This window comes from Sphaerodactylus townsendi, linkage group LG06 (genome assembly GCF_021028975.2).
Source record: "Sphaerodactylus townsendi isolate TG3544 linkage group LG06, MPM_Stown_v2.3, whole genome shotgun sequence".
In the NCBI taxonomy this organism is placed as follows: domain Eukaryota; kingdom Metazoa; phylum Chordata; class Lepidosauria; order Squamata; family Sphaerodactylidae; genus Sphaerodactylus; species Sphaerodactylus townsendi.
Genome location: NC_059430.1, coordinates 26,755,663 through 26,773,469, shown reverse-complemented (window position 1 = coordinate 26,773,469; position 17,807 = coordinate 26,755,663). Strand labels below are relative to the sequence as shown.

At 74.4% G+C, this 17,807-nt stretch overlaps 1 protein-coding gene across 1 annotated transcript in view; it reads left to right on the top strand.

Annotated features, from left to right (window-relative positions):
* The window catches only part of AMN1 (antagonist of mitotic exit network 1 homolog), a 66,562-nt gene that overhangs the window by 30,234 nt on the left and 18,521 nt on the right, over window positions 1-17,807 (top strand). The window contains exons 3-4 of the mRNA XM_048501518.1: window positions 16,426-16,536; window positions 17,523-17,655. Coding sequence (XP_048357475.1) covers window positions 16,426-16,536; window positions 17,523-17,655 — 244 coding nt within the window. The remainder of the gene's footprint in view (window positions 1-16,425; window positions 16,537-17,522; window positions 17,656-17,807) is intronic.

Here is a 17,807-nt window from a genome sequence, read left to right as displayed (position 1 = left end):
CCCCCCCCCACCCCCCCCCCCCCCCACCCCCCCCCCCCCCCACCCCCCCCCCCCCCCACCCCCCCCCCCCCCCACCCCCCCCCCCCCCCACCCCCCCCCCCCCCCACCCCCCCCCCCCCCCACCCCCCCCCCCCCCCACCCCCCCCCCCCCCCACCCCCCCCCCCCCCCACCCCCCCCCCCCCCCACCCCCCCCCCCCCCCACCCCCCCCCCCCCCCACCCCCCCCCCCCCCCACCCCCCCCCCCCCCCACCCCCCCCCCCCCCCACCCCCCCCCCCCCCCACCCCCCCCCCCCCCCACCCCCCCCCCCCCCCACCCCCCCCCCCCCCCACCCCCCCCCCCCCCCACCCCCCCCCCCCCCCACCCCCCCCCCCCCCCACCCCCCCCCCCCCCCACCCCCCCCCCCCCCCACCCCCCCCCCCCCCCACCCCCCCCCCCCCCCACCCCCCCCCCCCCCCACCCCCCCCCCCCCCCACCCCCCCCCCCCCCCACCCCCCCCCCCCCCCACCCCCCCCCCCCCCCACCCCCCCCCCCCCCCACCCCCCCCCCCCCCCACCCCCCCCCCCCCCCACCCCCCCCCCCCCCCACCCCCCCCCCCCCCCACCCCCCCCCCCCCCCACCCCCCCCCCCCCCCACCCCCCCCCCCCCCCACCCCCCCCCCCCCCCACCCCCCCCCCCCCCCACCCCCCCCCCCCCCCACCCCCCCCCCCCCCCACCCCCCCCCCCCCCCACCCCCCCCCCCCCCCACCCCCCCCCCCCCCCACCCCCCCCCCCCCCCACCCCCCCCCCCCCCCACCCCCCCCCCCCCCCACCCCCCCCCCCCCCCACCCCCCCCCCCCCCCACCCCCCCCCCCCCCCACCCCCCCCCCCCCCCACCCCCCCCCCCCCCCACCCCCCCCCCCCCCCACCCCCCCCCCCCCCCACCCCCCCCCCCCCCCACCCCCCCCCCCCCCCACCCCCCCCCCCCCCCACCCCCCCCCCCCCCCACCCCCCCCCCCCCCCACCCCCCCCCCCCCCCACCCCCCCCCCCCCCCACCCCCCCCCCCCCCCACCCCCCCCCCCCCCCACCCCCCCCCCCCCCCACCCCCCCCCCCCCCCACCCCCCCCCCCCCCCACCCCCCCCCCCCCCCACCCCCCCCCCCCCCCACCCCCCCCCCCCCCCACCCCCCCCCCCCCCCACCCCCCCCCCCCCCCACCCCCCCCCCCCCCCACCCCCCCCCCCCCCCACCCCCCCCCCCCCCCACCCCCCCCCCCCCCCACCCCCCCCCCCCCCCACCCCCCCCCCCCCCCACCCCCCCCCCCCCCCACCCCCCCCCCCCCCCACCCCCCCCCCCCCCCACCCCCCCCCCCCCCCACCCCCCCCCCCCCCCACCCCCCCCCCCCCCCACCCCCCCCCCCCCCCACCCCCCCCCCCCCCCACCCCCCCCCCCCCCCACCCCCCCCCCCCCCCACCCCCCCCCCCCCCCACCCCCCCCCCCCCCCACCCCCCCCCCCCCCCACCCCCCCCCCCCCCCACCCCCCCCCCCCCCCACCCCCCCCCCCCCCCACCCCCCCCCCCCCCCACCCCCCCCCCCCCCCACCCCCCCCCCCCCCCACCCCCCCCCCCCCCCACCCCCCCCCCCCCCCACCCCCCCCCCCCCCCACCCCCCCCCCCCCCCACCCCCCCCCCCCCCCACCCCCCCCCCCCCCCACCCCCCCCCCCCCCCACCCCCCCCCCCCCCCACCCCCCCCCCCCCCCACCCCCCCCCCCCCCCACCCCCCCCCCCCCCCACCCCCCCCCCCCCCCACCCCCCCCCCCCCCCACCCCCCCCCCCCCCCACCCCCCCCCCCCCCCACCCCCCCCCCCCCCCACCCCCCCCCCCCCCCACCCCCCCCCCCCCCCACCCCCCCCCCCCCCCACCCCCCCCCCCCCCCACCCCCCCCCCCCCCCACCCCCCCCCCCCCCCACCCCCCCCCCCCCCCACCCCCCCCCCCCCCCACCCCCCCCCCCCCCCACCCCCCCCCCCCCCCACCCCCCCCCCCCCCCACCCCCCCCCCCCCCCACCCCCCCCCCCCCCCACCCCCCCCCCCCCCCACCCCCCCCCCCCCCCACCCCCCCCCCCCCCCACCCCCCCCCCCCCCCACCCCCCCCCCCCCCCACCCCCCCCCCCCCCCACCCCCCCCCCCCCCCACCCCCCCCCCCCCCCACCCCCCCCCCCCCCCACCCCCCCCCCCCCCCACCCCCCCCCCCCCCCACCCCCCCCCCCCCCCACCCCCCCCCCCCCCCACCCCCCCCCCCCCCCACCCCCCCCCCCCCCCACCCCCCCCCCCCCCCACCCCCCCCCCCCCCCACCCCCCCCCCCCCCCACCCCCCCCCCCCCCCACCCCCCCCCCCCCCCACCCCCCCCCCCCCCCACCCCCCCCCCCCCCCACCCCCCCCCCCCCCCACCCCCCCCCCCCCCCACCCCCCCCCCCCCCCACCCCCCCCCCCCCCCACCCCCCCCCCCCCCCACCCCCCCCCCCCCCCACCCCCCCCCCCCCCCACCCCCCCCCCCCCCCACCCCCCCCCCCCCCCACCCCCCCCCCCCCCCACCCCCCCCCCCCCCCACCCCCCCCCCCCCCCACCCCCCCCCCCCCCCACCCCCCCCCCCCCCCACCCCCCCCCCCCCCCACCCCCCCCCCCCCCCACCCCCCCCCCCCCCCACCCCCCCCCCCCCCCACCCCCCCCCCCCCCCACCCCCCCCCCCCCCCACCCCCCCCCCCCCCCACCCCCCCCCCCCCCCACCCCCCCCCCCCCCCACCCCCCCCCCCCCCCACCCCCCCCCCCCCCCACCCCCCCCCCCCCCCACCCCCCCCCCCCCCCACCCCCCCCCCCCCCCACCCCCCCCCCCCCCCACCCCCCCCCCCCCCCACCCCCCCCCCCCCCCACCCCCCCCCCCCCCCACCCCCCCCCCCCCCCACCCCCCCCCCCCCCCACCCCCCCCCCCCCCCACCCCCCCCCCCCCCCACCCCCCCCCCCCCCCACCCCCCCCCCCCCCCACCCCCCCCCCCCCCCACCCCCCCCCCCCCCCACCCCCCCCCCCCCCCACCCCCCCCCCCCCCCACCCCCCCCCCCCCCCACCCCCCCCCCCCCCCACCCCCCCCCCCCCCCACCCCCCCCCCCCCCCACCCCCCCCCCCCCCCACCCCCCCCCCCCCCCACCCCCCCCCCCCCCCACCCCCCCCCCCCCCCACCCCCCCCCCCCCCCACCCCCCCCCCCCCCCACCCCCCCCCCCCCCCACCCCCCCCCCCCCCCACCCCCCCCCCCCCCCACCCCCCCCCCCCCCCACCCCCCCCCCCCCCCACCCCCCCCCCCCCCCACCCCCCCCCCCCCCCACCCCCCCCCCCCCCCACCCCCCCCCCCCCCCACCCCCCCCCCCCCCCACCCCCCCCCCCCCCCACCCCCCCCCCCCCCCACCCCCCCCCCCCCCCACCCCCCCCCCCCCCCACCCCCCCCCCCCCCCACCCCCCCCCCCCCCCACCCCCCCCCCCCCCCACCCCCCCCCCCCCCCACCCCCCCCCCCCCCCACCCCCCCCCCCCCCCACCCCCCCCCCCCCCCACCCCCCCCCCCCCCCACCCCCCCCCCCCCCCACCCCCCCCCCCCCCCACCCCCCCCCCCCCCCACCCCCCCCCCCCCCCACCCCCCCCCCCCCCCACCCCCCCCCCCCCCCACCCCCCCCCCCCCCCACCCCCCCCCCCCCCCACCCCCCCCCCCCCCCACCCCCCCCCCCCCCCACCCCCCCCCCCCCCCACCCCCCCCCCCCCCCACCCCCCCCCCCCCCCACCCCCCCCCCCCCCCACCCCCCCCCCCCCCCACCCCCCCCCCCCCCCACCCCCCCCCCCCCCCACCCCCCCCCCCCCCCACCCCCCCCCCCCCCCACCCCCCCCCCCCCCCACCCCCCCCCCCCCCCACCCCCCCCCCCCCCCACCCCCCCCCCCCCCCACCCCCCCCCCCCCCCACCCCCCCCCCCCCCCACCCCCCCCCCCCCCCACCCCCCCCCCCCCCCACCCCCCCCCCCCCCCACCCCCCCCCCCCCCCACCCCCCCCCCCCCCCACCCCCCCCCCCCCCCACCCCCCCCCCCCCCCACCCCCCCCCCCCCCCACCCCCCCCCCCCCCCACCCCCCCCCCCCCCCACCCCCCCCCCCCCCCACCCCCCCCCCCCCCCACCCCCCCCCCCCCCCACCCCCCCCCCCCCCCACCCCCCCCCCCCCCCACCCCCCCCCCCCCCCACCCCCCCCCCCCCCCACCCCCCCCCCCCCCCACCCCCCCCCCCCCCCACCCCCCCCCCCCCCCACCCCCCCCCCCCCCCACCCCCCCCCCCCCCCACCCCCCCCCCCCCCCACCCCCCCCCCCCCCCACCCCCCCCCCCCCCCACCCCCCCCCCCCCCCACCCCCCCCCCCCCCCACCCCCCCCCCCCCCCACCCCCCCCCCCCCCCACCCCCCCCCCCCCCCACCCCCCCCCCCCCCCACCCCCCCCCCCCCCCACCCCCCCCCCCCCCCACCCCCCCCCCCCCCCACCCCCCCCCCCCCCCACCCCCCCCCCCCCCCACCCCCCCCCCCCCCCACCCCCCCCCCCCCCCACCCCCCCCCCCCCCCACCCCCCCCCCCCCCCACCCCCCCCCCCCCCCACCCCCCCCCCCCCCCACCCCCCCCCCCCCCCACCCCCCCCCCCCCCCACCCCCCCCCCCCCCCACCCCCCCCCCCCCCCACCCCCCCCCCCCCCCACCCCCCCCCCCCCCCACCCCCCCCCCCCCCCACCCCCCCCCCCCCCCACCCCCCCCCCCCCCCACCCCCCCCCCCCCCCACCCCCCCCCCCCCCCACCCCCCCCCCCCCCCACCCCCCCCCCCCCCCACCCCCCCCCCCCCCCACCCCCCCCCCCCCCCACCCCCCCCCCCCCCCACCCCCCCCCCCCCCCACCCCCCCCCCCCCCCACCCCCCCCCCCCCCCACCCCCCCCCCCCCCCACCCCCCCCCCCCCCCACCCCCCCCCCCCCCCACCCCCCCCCCCCCCCACCCCCCCCCCCCCCCACCCCCCCCCCCCCCCACCCCCCCCCCCCCCCACCCCCCCCCCCCCCCACCCCCCCCCCCCCCCACCCCCCCCCCCCCCCACCCCCCCCCCCCCCCACCCCCCCCCCCCCCCACCCCCCCCCCCCCCCACCCCCCCCCCCCCCCACCCCCCCCCCCCCCCACCCCCCCCCCCCCCCACCCCCCCCCCCCCCCACCCCCCCCCCCCCCCACCCCCCCCCCCCCCCACCCCCCCCCCCCCCCACCCCCCCCCCCCCCCACCCCCCCCCCCCCCCACCCCCCCCCCCCCCCACCCCCCCCCCCCCCCACCCCCCCCCCCCCCCACCCCCCCCCCCCCCCACCCCCCCCCCCCCCCACCCCCCCCCCCCCCCACCCCCCCCCCCCCCCACCCCCCCCCCCCCCCACCCCCCCCCCCCCCCACCCCCCCCCCCCCCCACCCCCCCCCCCCCCCACCCCCCCCCCCCCCCACCCCCCCCCCCCCCCACCCCCCCCCCCCCCCACCCCCCCCCCCCCCCACCCCCCCCCCCCCCCACCCCCCCCCCCCCCCACCCCCCCCCCCCCCCACCCCCCCCCCCCCCCACCCCCCCCCCCCCCCACCCCCCCCCCCCCCCACCCCCCCCCCCCCCCACCCCCCCCCCCCCCCACCCCCCCCCCCCCCCACCCCCCCCCCCCCCCACCCCCCCCCCCCCCCACCCCCCCCCCCCCCCACCCCCCCCCCCCCCCACCCCCCCCCCCCCCCACCCCCCCCCCCCCCCACCCCCCCCCCCCCCCACCCCCCCCCCCCCCCACCCCCCCCCCCCCCCACCCCCCCCCCCCCCCACCCCCCCCCCCCCCCACCCCCCCCCCCCCCCACCCCCCCCCCCCCCCACCCCCCCCCCCCCCCACCCCCCCCCCCCCCCACCCCCCCCCCCCCCCACCCCCCCCCCCCCCCACCCCCCCCCCCCCCCACCCCCCCCCCCCCCCACCCCCCCCCCCCCCCACCCCCCCCCCCCCCCACCCCCCCCCCCCCCCACCCCCCCCCCCCCCCACCCCCCCCCCCCCCCACCCCCCCCCCCCCCCACCCCCCCCCCCCCCCACCCCCCCCCCCCCCCACCCCCCCCCCCCCCCACCCCCCCCCCCCCCCACCCCCCCCCCCCCCCACCCCCCCCCCCCCCCACCCCCCCCCCCCCCCACCCCCCCCCCCCCCCACCCCCCCCCCCCCCCACCCCCCCCCCCCCCCACCCCCCCCCCCCCCCACCCCCCCCCCCCCCCACCCCCCCCCCCCCCCACCCCCCCCCCCCCCCACCCCCCCCCCCCCCCACCCCCCCCCCCCCCCACCCCCCCCCCCCCCCACCCCCCCCCCCCCCCACCCCCCCCCCCCCCCACCCCCCCCCCCCCCCACCCCCCCCCCCCCCCACCCCCCCCCCCCCCCACCCCCCCCCCCCCCCACCCCCCCCCCCCCCCACCCCCCCCCCCCCCCACCCCCCCCCCCCCCCACCCCCCCCCCCCCCCACCCCCCCCCCCCCCCACCCCCCCCCCCCCCCACCCCCCCCCCCCCCCACCCCCCCCCCCCCCCACCCCCCCCCCCCCCCACCCCCCCCCCCCCCCACCCCCCCCCCCCCCCACCCCCCCCCCCCCCCACCCCCCCCCCCCCCCACCCCCCCCCCCCCCCACCCCCCCCCCCCCCCACCCCCCCCCCCCCCCACCCCCCCCCCCCCCCACCCCCCCCCCCCCCCACCCCCCCCCCCCCCCACCCCCCCCCCCCCCCACCCCCCCCCCCCCCCACCCCCCCCCCCCCCCACCCCCCCCCCCCCCCACCCCCCCCCCCCCCCACCCCCCCCCCCCCCCACCCCCCCCCCCCCCCACCCCCCCCCCCCCCCACCCCCCCCCCCCCCCACCCCCCCCCCCCCCCACCCCCCCCCCCCCCCACCCCCCCCCCCCCCCACCCCCCCCCCCCCCCACCCCCCCCCCCCCCCACCCCCCCCCCCCCCCACCCCCCCCCCCCCCCACCCCCCCCCCCCCCCACCCCCCCCCCCCCCCACCCCCCCCCCCCCCCACCCCCCCCCCCCCCCACCCCCCCCCCCCCCCACCCCCCCCCCCCCCCACCCCCCCCCCCCCCCACCCCCCCCCCCCCCCACCCCCCCCCCCCCCCACCCCCCCCCCCCCCCACCCCCCCCCCCCCCCACCCCCCCCCCCCCCCACCCCCCCCCCCCCCCACCCCCCCCCCCCCCCACCCCCCCCCCCCCCCACCCCCCCCCCCCCCCACCCCCCCCCCCCCCCACCCCCCCCCCCCCCCACCCCCCCCCCCCCCCACCCCCCCCCCCCCCCACCCCCCCCCCCCCCCACCCCCCCCCCCCCCCACCCCCCCCCCCCCCCACCCCCCCCCCCCCCCACCCCCCCCCCCCCCCACCCCCCCCCCCCCCCACCCCCCCCCCCCCCCACCCCCCCCCCCCCCCACCCCCCCCCCCCCCCACCCCCCCCCCCCCCCACCCCCCCCCCCCCCCACCCCCCCCCCCCCCCACCCCCCCCCCCCCCCACCCCCCCCCCCCCCCACCCCCCCCCCCCCCCACCCCCCCCCCCCCCCACCCCCCCCCCCCCCCACCCCCCCCCCCCCCCACCCCCCCCCCCCCCCACCCCCCCCCCCCCCCACCCCCCCCCCCCCCCACCCCCCCCCCCCCCCACCCCCCCCCCCCCCCACCCCCCCCCCCCCCCACCCCCCCCCCCCCCCACCCCCCCCCCCCCCCACCCCCCCCCCCCCCCACCCCCCCCCCCCCCCACCCCCCCCCCCCCCCACCCCCCCCCCCCCCCACCCCCCCCCCCCCCCACCCCCCCCCCCCCCCACCCCCCCCCCCCCCCACCCCCCCCCCCCCCCACCCCCCCCCCCCCCCACCCCCCCCCCCCCCCACCCCCCCCCCCCCCCACCCCCCCCCCCCCCCACCCCCCCCCCCCCCCACCCCCCCCCCCCCCCACCCCCCCCCCCCCCCACCCCCCCCCCCCCCCACCCCCCCCCCCCCCCACCCCCCCCCCCCCCCACCCCCCCCCCCCCCCACCCCCCCCCCCCCCCACCCCCCCCCCCCCCCACCCCCCCCCCCCCCCACCCCCCCCCCCCCCCACCCCCCCCCCCCCCCACCCCCCCCCCCCCCCACCCCCCCCCCCCCCCACCCCCCCCCCCCCCCACCCCCCCCCCCCCCCACCCCCCCCCCCCCCCACCCCCCCCCCCCCCCACCCCCCCCCCCCCCCACCCCCCCCCCCCCCCACCCCCCCCCCCCCCCACCCCCCCCCCCCCCCACCCCCCCCCCCCCCCACCCCCCCCCCCCCCCACCCCCCCCCCCCCCCACCCCCCCCCCCCCCCACCCCCCCCCCCCCCCACCCCCCCCCCCCCCCACCCCCCCCCCCCCCCACCCCCCCCCCCCCCCACCCCCCCCCCCCCCCACCCCCCCCCCCCCCCACCCCCCCCCCCCCCCACCCCCCCCCCCCCCCACCCCCCCCCCCCCCCACCCCCCCCCCCCCCCACCCCCCCCCCCCCCCACCCCCCCCCCCCCCCACCCCCCCCCCCCCCCACCCCCCCCCCCCCCCACCCCCCCCCCCCCCCACCCCCCCCCCCCCCCACCCCCCCCCCCCCCCACCCCCCCCCCCCCCCACCCCCCCCCCCCCCCACCCCCCCCCCCCCCCACCCCCCCCCCCCCCCACCCCCCCCCCCCCCCACCCCCCCCCCCCCCCACCCCCCCCCCCCCCCACCCCCCCCCCCCCCCACCCCCCCCCCCCCCCACCCCCCCCCCCCCCCACCCCCCCCCCCCCCCACCCCCCCCCCCCCCCACCCCCCCCCCCCCCCACCCCCCCCCCCCCCCACCCCCCCCCCCCCCCACCCCCCCCCCCCCCCACCCCCCCCCCCCCCCACCCCCCCCCCCCCCCACCCCCCCCCCCCCCCACCCCCCCCCCCCCCCACCCCCCCCCCCCCCCACCCCCCCCCCCCCCCACCCCCCCCCCCCCCCACCCCCCCCCCCCCCCACCCCCCCCCCCCCCCACCCCCCCCCCCCCCCACCCCCCCCCCCCCCCACCCCCCCCCCCCCCCACCCCCCCCCCCCCCCACCCCCCCCCCCCCCCACCCCCCCCCCCCCCCACCCCCCCCCCCCCCCACCCCCCCCCCCCCCCACCCCCCCCCCCCCCCACCCCCCCCCCCCCCCACCCCCCCCCCCCCCCACCCCCCCCCCCCCCCACCCCCCCCCCCCCCCACCCCCCCCCCCCCCCACCCCCCCCCCCCCCCACCCCCCCCCCCCCCCACCCCCCCCCCCCCCCACCCCCCCCCCCCCCCACCCCCCCCCCCCCCCACCCCCCCCCCCCCCCACCCCCCCCCCCCCCCACCCCCCCCCCCCCCCACCCCCCCCCCCCCCCACCCCCCCCCCCCCCCACCCCCCCCCCCCCCCACCCCCCCCCCCCCCCACCCCCCCCCCCCCCCACCCCCCCCCCCCCCCACCCCCCCCCCCCCCCACCCCCCCCCCCCCCCACCCCCCCCCCCCCCCACCCCCCCCCCCCCCCACCCCCCCCCCCCCCCACCCCCCCCCCCCCCCACCCCCCCCCCCCCCCACCCCCCCCCCCCCCCACCCCCCCCCCCCCCCACCCCCCCCCCCCCCCACCCCCCCCCCCCCCCACCCCCCCCCCCCCCCACCCCCCCCCCCCCCCACCCCCCCCCCCCCCCACCCCCCCCCCCCCCCACCCCCCCCCCCCCCCACCCCCCCCCCCCCCCACCCCCCCCCCCCCCCACCCCCCCCCCCCCCCACCCCCCCCCCCCCCCACCCCCCCCCCCCCCCACCCCCCCCCCCCCCCACCCCCCCCCCCCCCCACCCCCCCCCCCCCCCACCCCCCCCCCCCCCCACCCCCCCCCCCCCCCACCCCCCCCCCCCCCCACCCCCCCCCCCCCCCACCCCCCCCCCCCCCCACCCCCCCCCCCCCCCACCCCCCCCCCCCCCCACCCCCCCCCCCCCCCACCCCCCCCCCCCCCCACCCCCCCCCCCCCCCACCCCCCCCCCCCCCCACCCCCCCCCCCCCCCACCCCCCCCCCCCCCCACCCCCCCCCCCCCCCACCCCCCCCCCCCCCCACCCCCCCCCCCCCCCACCCCCCCCCCCCCCCACCCCCCCCCCCCCCCACCCCCCCCCCCCCCCACCCCCCCCCCCCCCCACCCCCCCCCCCCCCCACCCCCCCCCCCCCCCACCCCCCCCCCCCCCCACCCCCCCCCCCCCCCACCCCCCCCCCCCCCCACCCCCCCCCCCCCCCACCCCCCCCCCCCCCCACCCCCCCCCCCCCCCACCCCCCCCCCCCCCCACCCCCCCCCCCCCCCACCCCCCCCCCCCCCCACCCCCCCCCCCCCCCACCCCCCCCCCCCCCCACCCCCCCCCCCCCCCACCCCCCCCCCCCCCCACCCCCCCCCCCCCCCACCCCCCCCCCCCCCCACCCCCCCCCCCCCCCACCCCCCCCCCCCCCCACCCCCCCCCCCCCCCACCCCCCCCCCCCCCCACCCCCCCCCCCCCCCACCCCCCCCCCCCCCCACCCCCCCCCCCCCCCACCCCCCCCCCCCCCCACCCCCCCCCCCCCCCACCCCCCCCCCCCCCCACCCCCCCCCCCCCCCACCCCCCCCCCCCCCCACCCCCCCCCCCCCCCACCCCCCCCCCCCCCCACCCCCCCCCCCCCCCACCCCCCCCCCCCCCCACCCCCCCCCCCCCCCACCCCCCCCCCCCCCCACCCCCCCCCCCCCCCACCCCCCCCCCCCCCCACCCCCCCCCCCCCCCACCCCCCCCCCCCCCCACCCCCCCCCCCCCCCACCCCCCCCCCCCCCCACCCCCCCCCCCCCCCCCCCCCCCCCCCCCCCCCCCCCCCCCCCCCCCACCCCCCCCCCCCCCCAACCCCCCCCCCCCCCACCCCCCCCCCCCCCCACCCCCCCCCCCCCCCACCCCCCCCCCCCCCCACCCCCCCCCCCCCCCCCCCCCCCCCCCCCCCCCCCCCGCCCCCCCCCAACCCCCCCCCCCCCCACCCCCCCCCCCCCCACCGCCCCCCCCCCGACCCACCCCCCCCCCCCCCCCCCCCCCCCCACCCCCCCCCCCCCACACACCCCCCTCCCCCAACCCGCCCCCCCCCCCCACGCCCCCCCCCCCCCCCCCCCCCCCCCCCCCACACTCCAGATGTTCAGGAACTACAATTCCCATCAGCCCATCCCAGCATGGCCAATTGGCCATGCTGACAGAGGCTGATGGGAATTGTAGTTCCTGAACATCTGGAGAGCCGCAGGTTCCCTACCCCTGAAAGCATATCGAAATCAATCAAGCAGATCAGAACAAATGTAAAGAAGCCTGCACCTGTGGGTCTGTGTCACACCTCCCTTTTTTAAGCTAAACCACAAAAGCATGGGTTGGGTTGTAAGGTGACCCCCAAAAAGCTGATTTTAAAGGCCTCTCTTGCTTAGCTAAAACCTACAGAGTTTAGAAGTTTGAAGCATTTCTGTGAAGCATCTTTTTGCAAATGTGCCAAGATACATGTAGCTAAAGCCACAGACTGATTGCCCTGTAGGGAGCAAGATAAGCCACATCCTGTATAAAGAGAACTAGCCAAAAACCAATTAACCACCCAGCCATCTCTGAGAAACAAGTCTGTTATTTTGTCCTTGCTGTTCTTAGAAAAACAACCTTCACCTCTCGTTTCCTGCCTCCCCCGTTTTGCTTCATGGCTATCTCTGACATATAATCATTTCAGTTATAACCTAAGCCAAAGGCTGGTTGTCAGCACATTGTCAAGACATAGGAAGGAGGAGGTATATGATGGACCAATCATGAACACCATGCTTTTTGTTGACATACTACTATATAACCAGATGTAAATCCAAATCCAAATCCAAAACCTTTATTAGGCATAAAAACTGGTGAACCAGATGTAATGCTTTGAAGTCTTTGTCTTGGACCCAGATAGATCTATCTGTAAGAGCTCTAGAAATAAACTTTCACTGACTTTCCAACTACTTGCCTCCTTGCTGACTGCATCTTGTGTGGACTTGTGACTGATTCCCAAGGGGCAGGGTTATCAGGGTAACCAAGCATACAAAATAGGCTATAAAATAGCATCAAAGCTTGCTATAGAGCGGGGAAATGGGACAGGTGATACCTGTTTACTTTTCAAAATAACCTGGTGCCGGAAGACTAATGGGTTTTTGCGGTTACAGATGTCTGCTACTATCTGGAAGTTAGAACCAAAAACGGAAGTTTGTAAATGAGTTGTGGTCTCCAGAATTGGAGTAATGGGAGATGTAATCCAAGGCGGATCTTCACGTGGTATGTTTTAGGTGGACGGATAGGTTGTAAACTTTCTCTCAATCAATGAAAGAAAAAGGGAGGAACAACCTGGCCGGGGACAGAAATAAAAACATGCTACTTATTTCTCTCAGGGCGCCTAGATGCCGGCTCTTGCAAGAATGTACTATAAGACAGTGGTATTCTTCTGTCTACCAAGTTGTTGTAAGTGCCTCTCAAGCTGCTGTCGCCTACTATTGAAATAGTTCTTCAGAGTTTCTTGGAAGATTTTTTGTTGCAGTCTTGGTGGTGGTGTGAAATAGGAAAAATGTGCTTTCTACTAGAATAAGAGGAGAGGGAACTAAAAGGTTTAAAGGTTTTTAACATACTAATGTTTGTTCAAGAGTTTCCAACTTTGAGATAAGATGACAAAGAGAATAATGTGTGTTCAGCAGAGTTGAGAAACCGCAGGATGGAGACAGATGATATAAAGTACCAACTGCAAGATGGGGGTGGAAAGTACCAACCACAAGATAAGAATAAATTATGGCCAGATGCCATCCACATTTTAAAATGGGTTCTGTTTTTATATAATTGATATTTAAATTATGTTTTAATGTTTGTTTTAACCTGTTGTGAACCGCCTGAGCCCTCAGGGGGAGGGCGGTATATAAAATTAATCAATCAATCAATCAATTAATTAATATATAGGCAAAACAGGCACATAAGTTTATAACAAAACTTACACAGCTGCTTAGACATAAACCGCAAGCAGAGGGCAAGAGGTCGTGTAAAAGAATGCATAATTAATTATTGCTCCTACTGTTCCTTGCCCTGGCACTGGTACATCAGAGCCCTCATATTGAGGGGCCTGCCGCCCCCCTCTTGGGGTGGGTTGAAATTGAGGCCTGGACGCCTTTTGTTTAAACGTTAACTATTAGCCGCTGTTTTTATGTATTTTAAGATGATTTTATTGATGGAGCCTATGTATTGTATTGTATTGGATCTGCTCCTGTTTTATGTTTATAATATGTTGTTCACTGCCCGGAGCCCTTCGGGGATCGGGCGGTATAGAAATTGAAACGATAAATAAATAAATAAATAAATTTTTACGCCCCAGCTTGAATAAGGGGTGTCGACAATGATCATACAGGAAGAATTTGGGAGGGGGCAACATATCAGGGAGCAACATGTCAATAGGGGGATCAGAAAGCTGTAACTCCAAGTACCCTTCGCCAATGGGGGAATGGCGAGGGTGTGGTGAGATCGGAAAAAGGGAATAAATATGCTGTGGATATACAGTTTTGGTGGAGTCTACCCATGTAAGGACGGCTCCCCTTTCTTTGCAAAGCTTCATAAAACTCTCTTCTGTTGGCTTGATACTTGGTAAAGAAATATTGGGCACAACAGTGGAAAGTGCTATCAAGTCATATCTGAACCCTGAAGAGTTTTCAAGGCAAGAGAGTTCAGAGGTGGTTTGCCATTGCTTGTCCACATGTGGACTGATGAAGCAACGGAAGCAAAACAATAGCAAATGAACACATACGCAACACTGTTGGAGCTCTACAGCTACTTCCCTCTGCAGCTGCATTCCTTTTATTACACTGCTTTTGGCAAAATCATTTGGCAAAATCATTAACAGAGTACAGAGTCCACCGCAGGGGGGATATGATTGAAGTCTATAAAATTATGCATGGGGTAGAAAATGTTGACAGAGAAATTTTTTCTGTCTTTCTCACAATACTAGAACCAGGGGGCATTAATTGAAAATGCTGGGGGGAAGAATTAGGACTAATAAAAGGAAACACTTCTTCACGCAACGTGTGATTGGTGTTTGGAATATGCTGCCACAGGAAGTGGTGATGGCCACTAACCTGGATAGCTTTAAAAGGGGCTTGGACAGATTTATGGAGGAGAAGTCGATTTATGGCTACCAATCTTGATCCTCTTTGATCTGAGATTGCAAATGCCTTAACAGACCAGGTGATCGGGAGCAACAGCCGCAGAAGGCCATTGCTTTCACATCCTGCACGTGAGCTCCCAAAGGCACCTGGTGGGCCACTGCGAGTAGCAGAGAGCTGGACTAGATGGACTCTGGTCTGATCCAGCTGGCTTGTTCTTATGTTCTTATCTCTATATGGTCATTTCCTGTAATTAATTTTCGGTTCTTAGTTGTCAACCCTTCATGATACATATCTTACTATGAAGACGCCATCACCCTTTAACAAGCTTGTTAGGCTCATCTAAGGGCCTTCTTATCAACAGGTGCCCGTTTGGCACAAGAACCCAGGTCTCGTCGACCCACTCTCCTGCTTTGAAGACACCATCCCAAGCTTGTTAGGGGCCTTCTTATCAGCAGGTGTCTGCTTGGCACAAGAACCCATGTTCCATTACTGTTTATGACTATGGAAACCAGGCTTCTGAAGCAACTTAGAAAAAGACTTTAAAATGTTTCTTCATATTTAGGTTAATATATAAGGTATAAGCCAATGTAGCAAGGGTCTAGAGAAGCAAGCTGTTTTAGCTGTCTTGAAACTGAGAGAAAAACATTTCCTTTTGACCATTTTAAAGGATTATACAAAGATTCATATAAAGCATTCAATGCCTACAACATAGGATACATACATTGAACTTGAGTGATTAACATATTCTTTAGCTACAATATATATAAAAAACATTCAGATATAGAAACATAATTATAAACCATTGTGTTACCTATTCTCCTCTAAACTCTTGACTCCTGTTTCTTCTATCAGAGCAGGTGTTCCTTACAGGTCACCATAACCCCTCTTGCTTCTGCTATCCCAATTAATTCAGACCAACTTCAAATGATAAGCAACAGGTTCATCTCCAATTAACTTTCCTTAGTCTTGGAACTAAGCCATTCCACATACTTTTTCTTAACATCTTATAAAAGTATATTAGGAATATAAAAGTGTATTTTAAAATCCTCTAATATTAAAGTATAAAGACTATACATGAACTTTATAAAACTAGATTATATTCAGTGTTCAACAATTCTGTGAAAGCTATATTCTTTGTGACTTCTACATTCTATATTTGTGCACTAAAATAGGTTTGCGTGTGAAAATCTTACATCTTATGAAAACATTTAAAGATACCTCCTTTATAACTTGTAAGGTAATTATTGTCATTGTCCCTTTGTATACTTACGTTTATAAAAGTAACACCTCTTTGATATATGAAAAAGCAACATTTTACCATCCCTGACACCTATACATCGATTAAACCGATGGGAATATTTCTGGCAGTGAAAAGCTTCACTTGCTGATTACTGAGGCTGTTGTTGAAGGCCCAGGATCGTTTGGCAATCCTAACTTTTTCTTAACATCTTAACAGGGAGCAGCAGTGGCGTAGTACCTAAGAGCAGGTGCACTCTGATCTGGAGGAACTGGGTTTGATTCCCAGCTCTGCCACTTGAGTTGTGGAGGCTTATCTGGGGAATTCAGATTGGCCTGTGCACTCCCACACACGCCAGCTGGGTGACCTTGGGCTAGTCGCGGCTTTTCGGAGCTCTCTCAGCCCCACCCACCTCAAGGGGTGTTTGTTGTGAGGGGGGGAAGGGCAAGGAGATTGTAAGCCCTTTTGAGTCTCATTCAGGAGAGAAAGGGGGGATATAAATCCAAACTCTCCTTCTTCTTCTTCTTCTTCTTCTAACCTTGTAATTGGTGGTTTCCACTCAGCCCAAATATAATGGGCTGAGGAAGCTATTTATCCCATTTTGGAGAAGAGCTTCACACAGGGCTGATCCCCAAAACGAGTTCAGCCCCGTCATATTTCCCTCAACCCAGGTTTTACAAAAATCGCTGAACTGGGGATCTTTTTGGAGAAACCAAAGGATCGGACTGGATATTTAATTTATATACCAACCTCCCCTGAGAGGCTCGGGGCAGTGCACAACAACATGACAAAGGATCCACATCAACCTGGACTGTTTGCAGTCACTTCTTGGAGGGGTGACATCTCCAATGTGAAGGCCAACAGGGGAAACCGGGTTCATTAATGTGCTATGCAGAAACCACCAATCTGATGTCATGATAGATAGACGTTGCCCAGAGTGGGCATCAGCTCAGTTTGTGTGTCTTTATTTTCTCCATCCCCTTTCAGCCTCCTCTTGCACATGGAGCTTCTGGTTTGGGAAGGCCTTAACCAGACTCCTATTCTTCGTTCTCAGTGCAGACGCCTGAGCAAACAGGGGGAGAGGGGGATTCCTTCTCAGTATCTGCTTTTGCGATATTTTTCCCCTATGAATTTGTGTGTGGAGCTACTCCTACACGCCTGCTGTAGAATCCTGGCATATTGCACAGGATTCTGGGACATGTTCCACAATACCCACTTAGTTCATGGAAGGCCAAGCAGATTGTGTTTGCCAGTGCCCAGATGAACTGAGATCACGTGCCTGACTGCTCCCAGTGTTTTCCTGTAGGTGCACATTGCTGTGTTGGGCAAACCCATCTCTCAAAGAACCGCGTCTGTTGTGACGGATCTTTTAAAATGACGAAGCCCTGATATGTTTCAGAGGATCCTCAGACTTTCCTGGAACCACCTATTCAATTTGCCTTATTAATTCAGAAGGATCTACGGGAAATAATTTATAATAGCTTATATTAGGGACCCCCAACGTAGTGCCCATAGGTGCTAAGGTACTTGCTGGCAATTTATGGGACCCATGAAGCATTTTTAGAAAGGGAGGCTTTGCCCAGCAAGGCTTCTGATTGGCTGTGCCTATTTTAAAAAGCATTGGTTTGACAGCAGCTGCCACCATAGTGAAAGAATCTGCTGCTTTGTGACCAGAATGTTGTGACTCTGCCCACCACCCAGTGAAGTGAAGTCTTTATTTATGGTCAGTGACCAAATACCACCACCCTGGGTCAGAATTCCAAAGGTGTCCACAGGCTTAAAAAGCTTAGAGACTCCTAACTCATATTTTGTACTACGGAGTAATTTGTGAACCTCTATTTTGTGTGTGTAAGTGAATAATAAAACAGTCTGATGTTGACTTACTGTTTCTAAAGTATCTCATTTTGTGCTCGACGCCGTAGAATAAAATGACAATCCCCCTGCCTCTTGTCTAAGAGCAGGATGCTGGAGAGGCTGCATAAAATGTCCTCAATAACTAAATAAGAAATTATAGTGAATGGCTCCGCAGATGCCAGCAAAGAATGCTGCCTCATGGCTGTTCTTCTGTTTCTTTCCTTCCTCAGATGCCTTTATTGCTTAACAAAGAATATTTCCAGATATGCTGCGGATATTAAGCCTTTGCCTCCTAACATCAAAGATAAGCTTATTAAATCGGCGAGTGTCCAAAGATGGATAACGGATTCGAATATTAGTTCGGTAATTATCCTATTTGCAACCATAATGCTTTCGCCTGATGCCAATCACTCTGATTTTTGTAAAATGAAATATTTCTTGTTTTTTTCAAGTCTTTCTACACATCTGTGACCCATCATATGCCAGAGCTCAACGAGGGTGACTGGCGTAGCAGT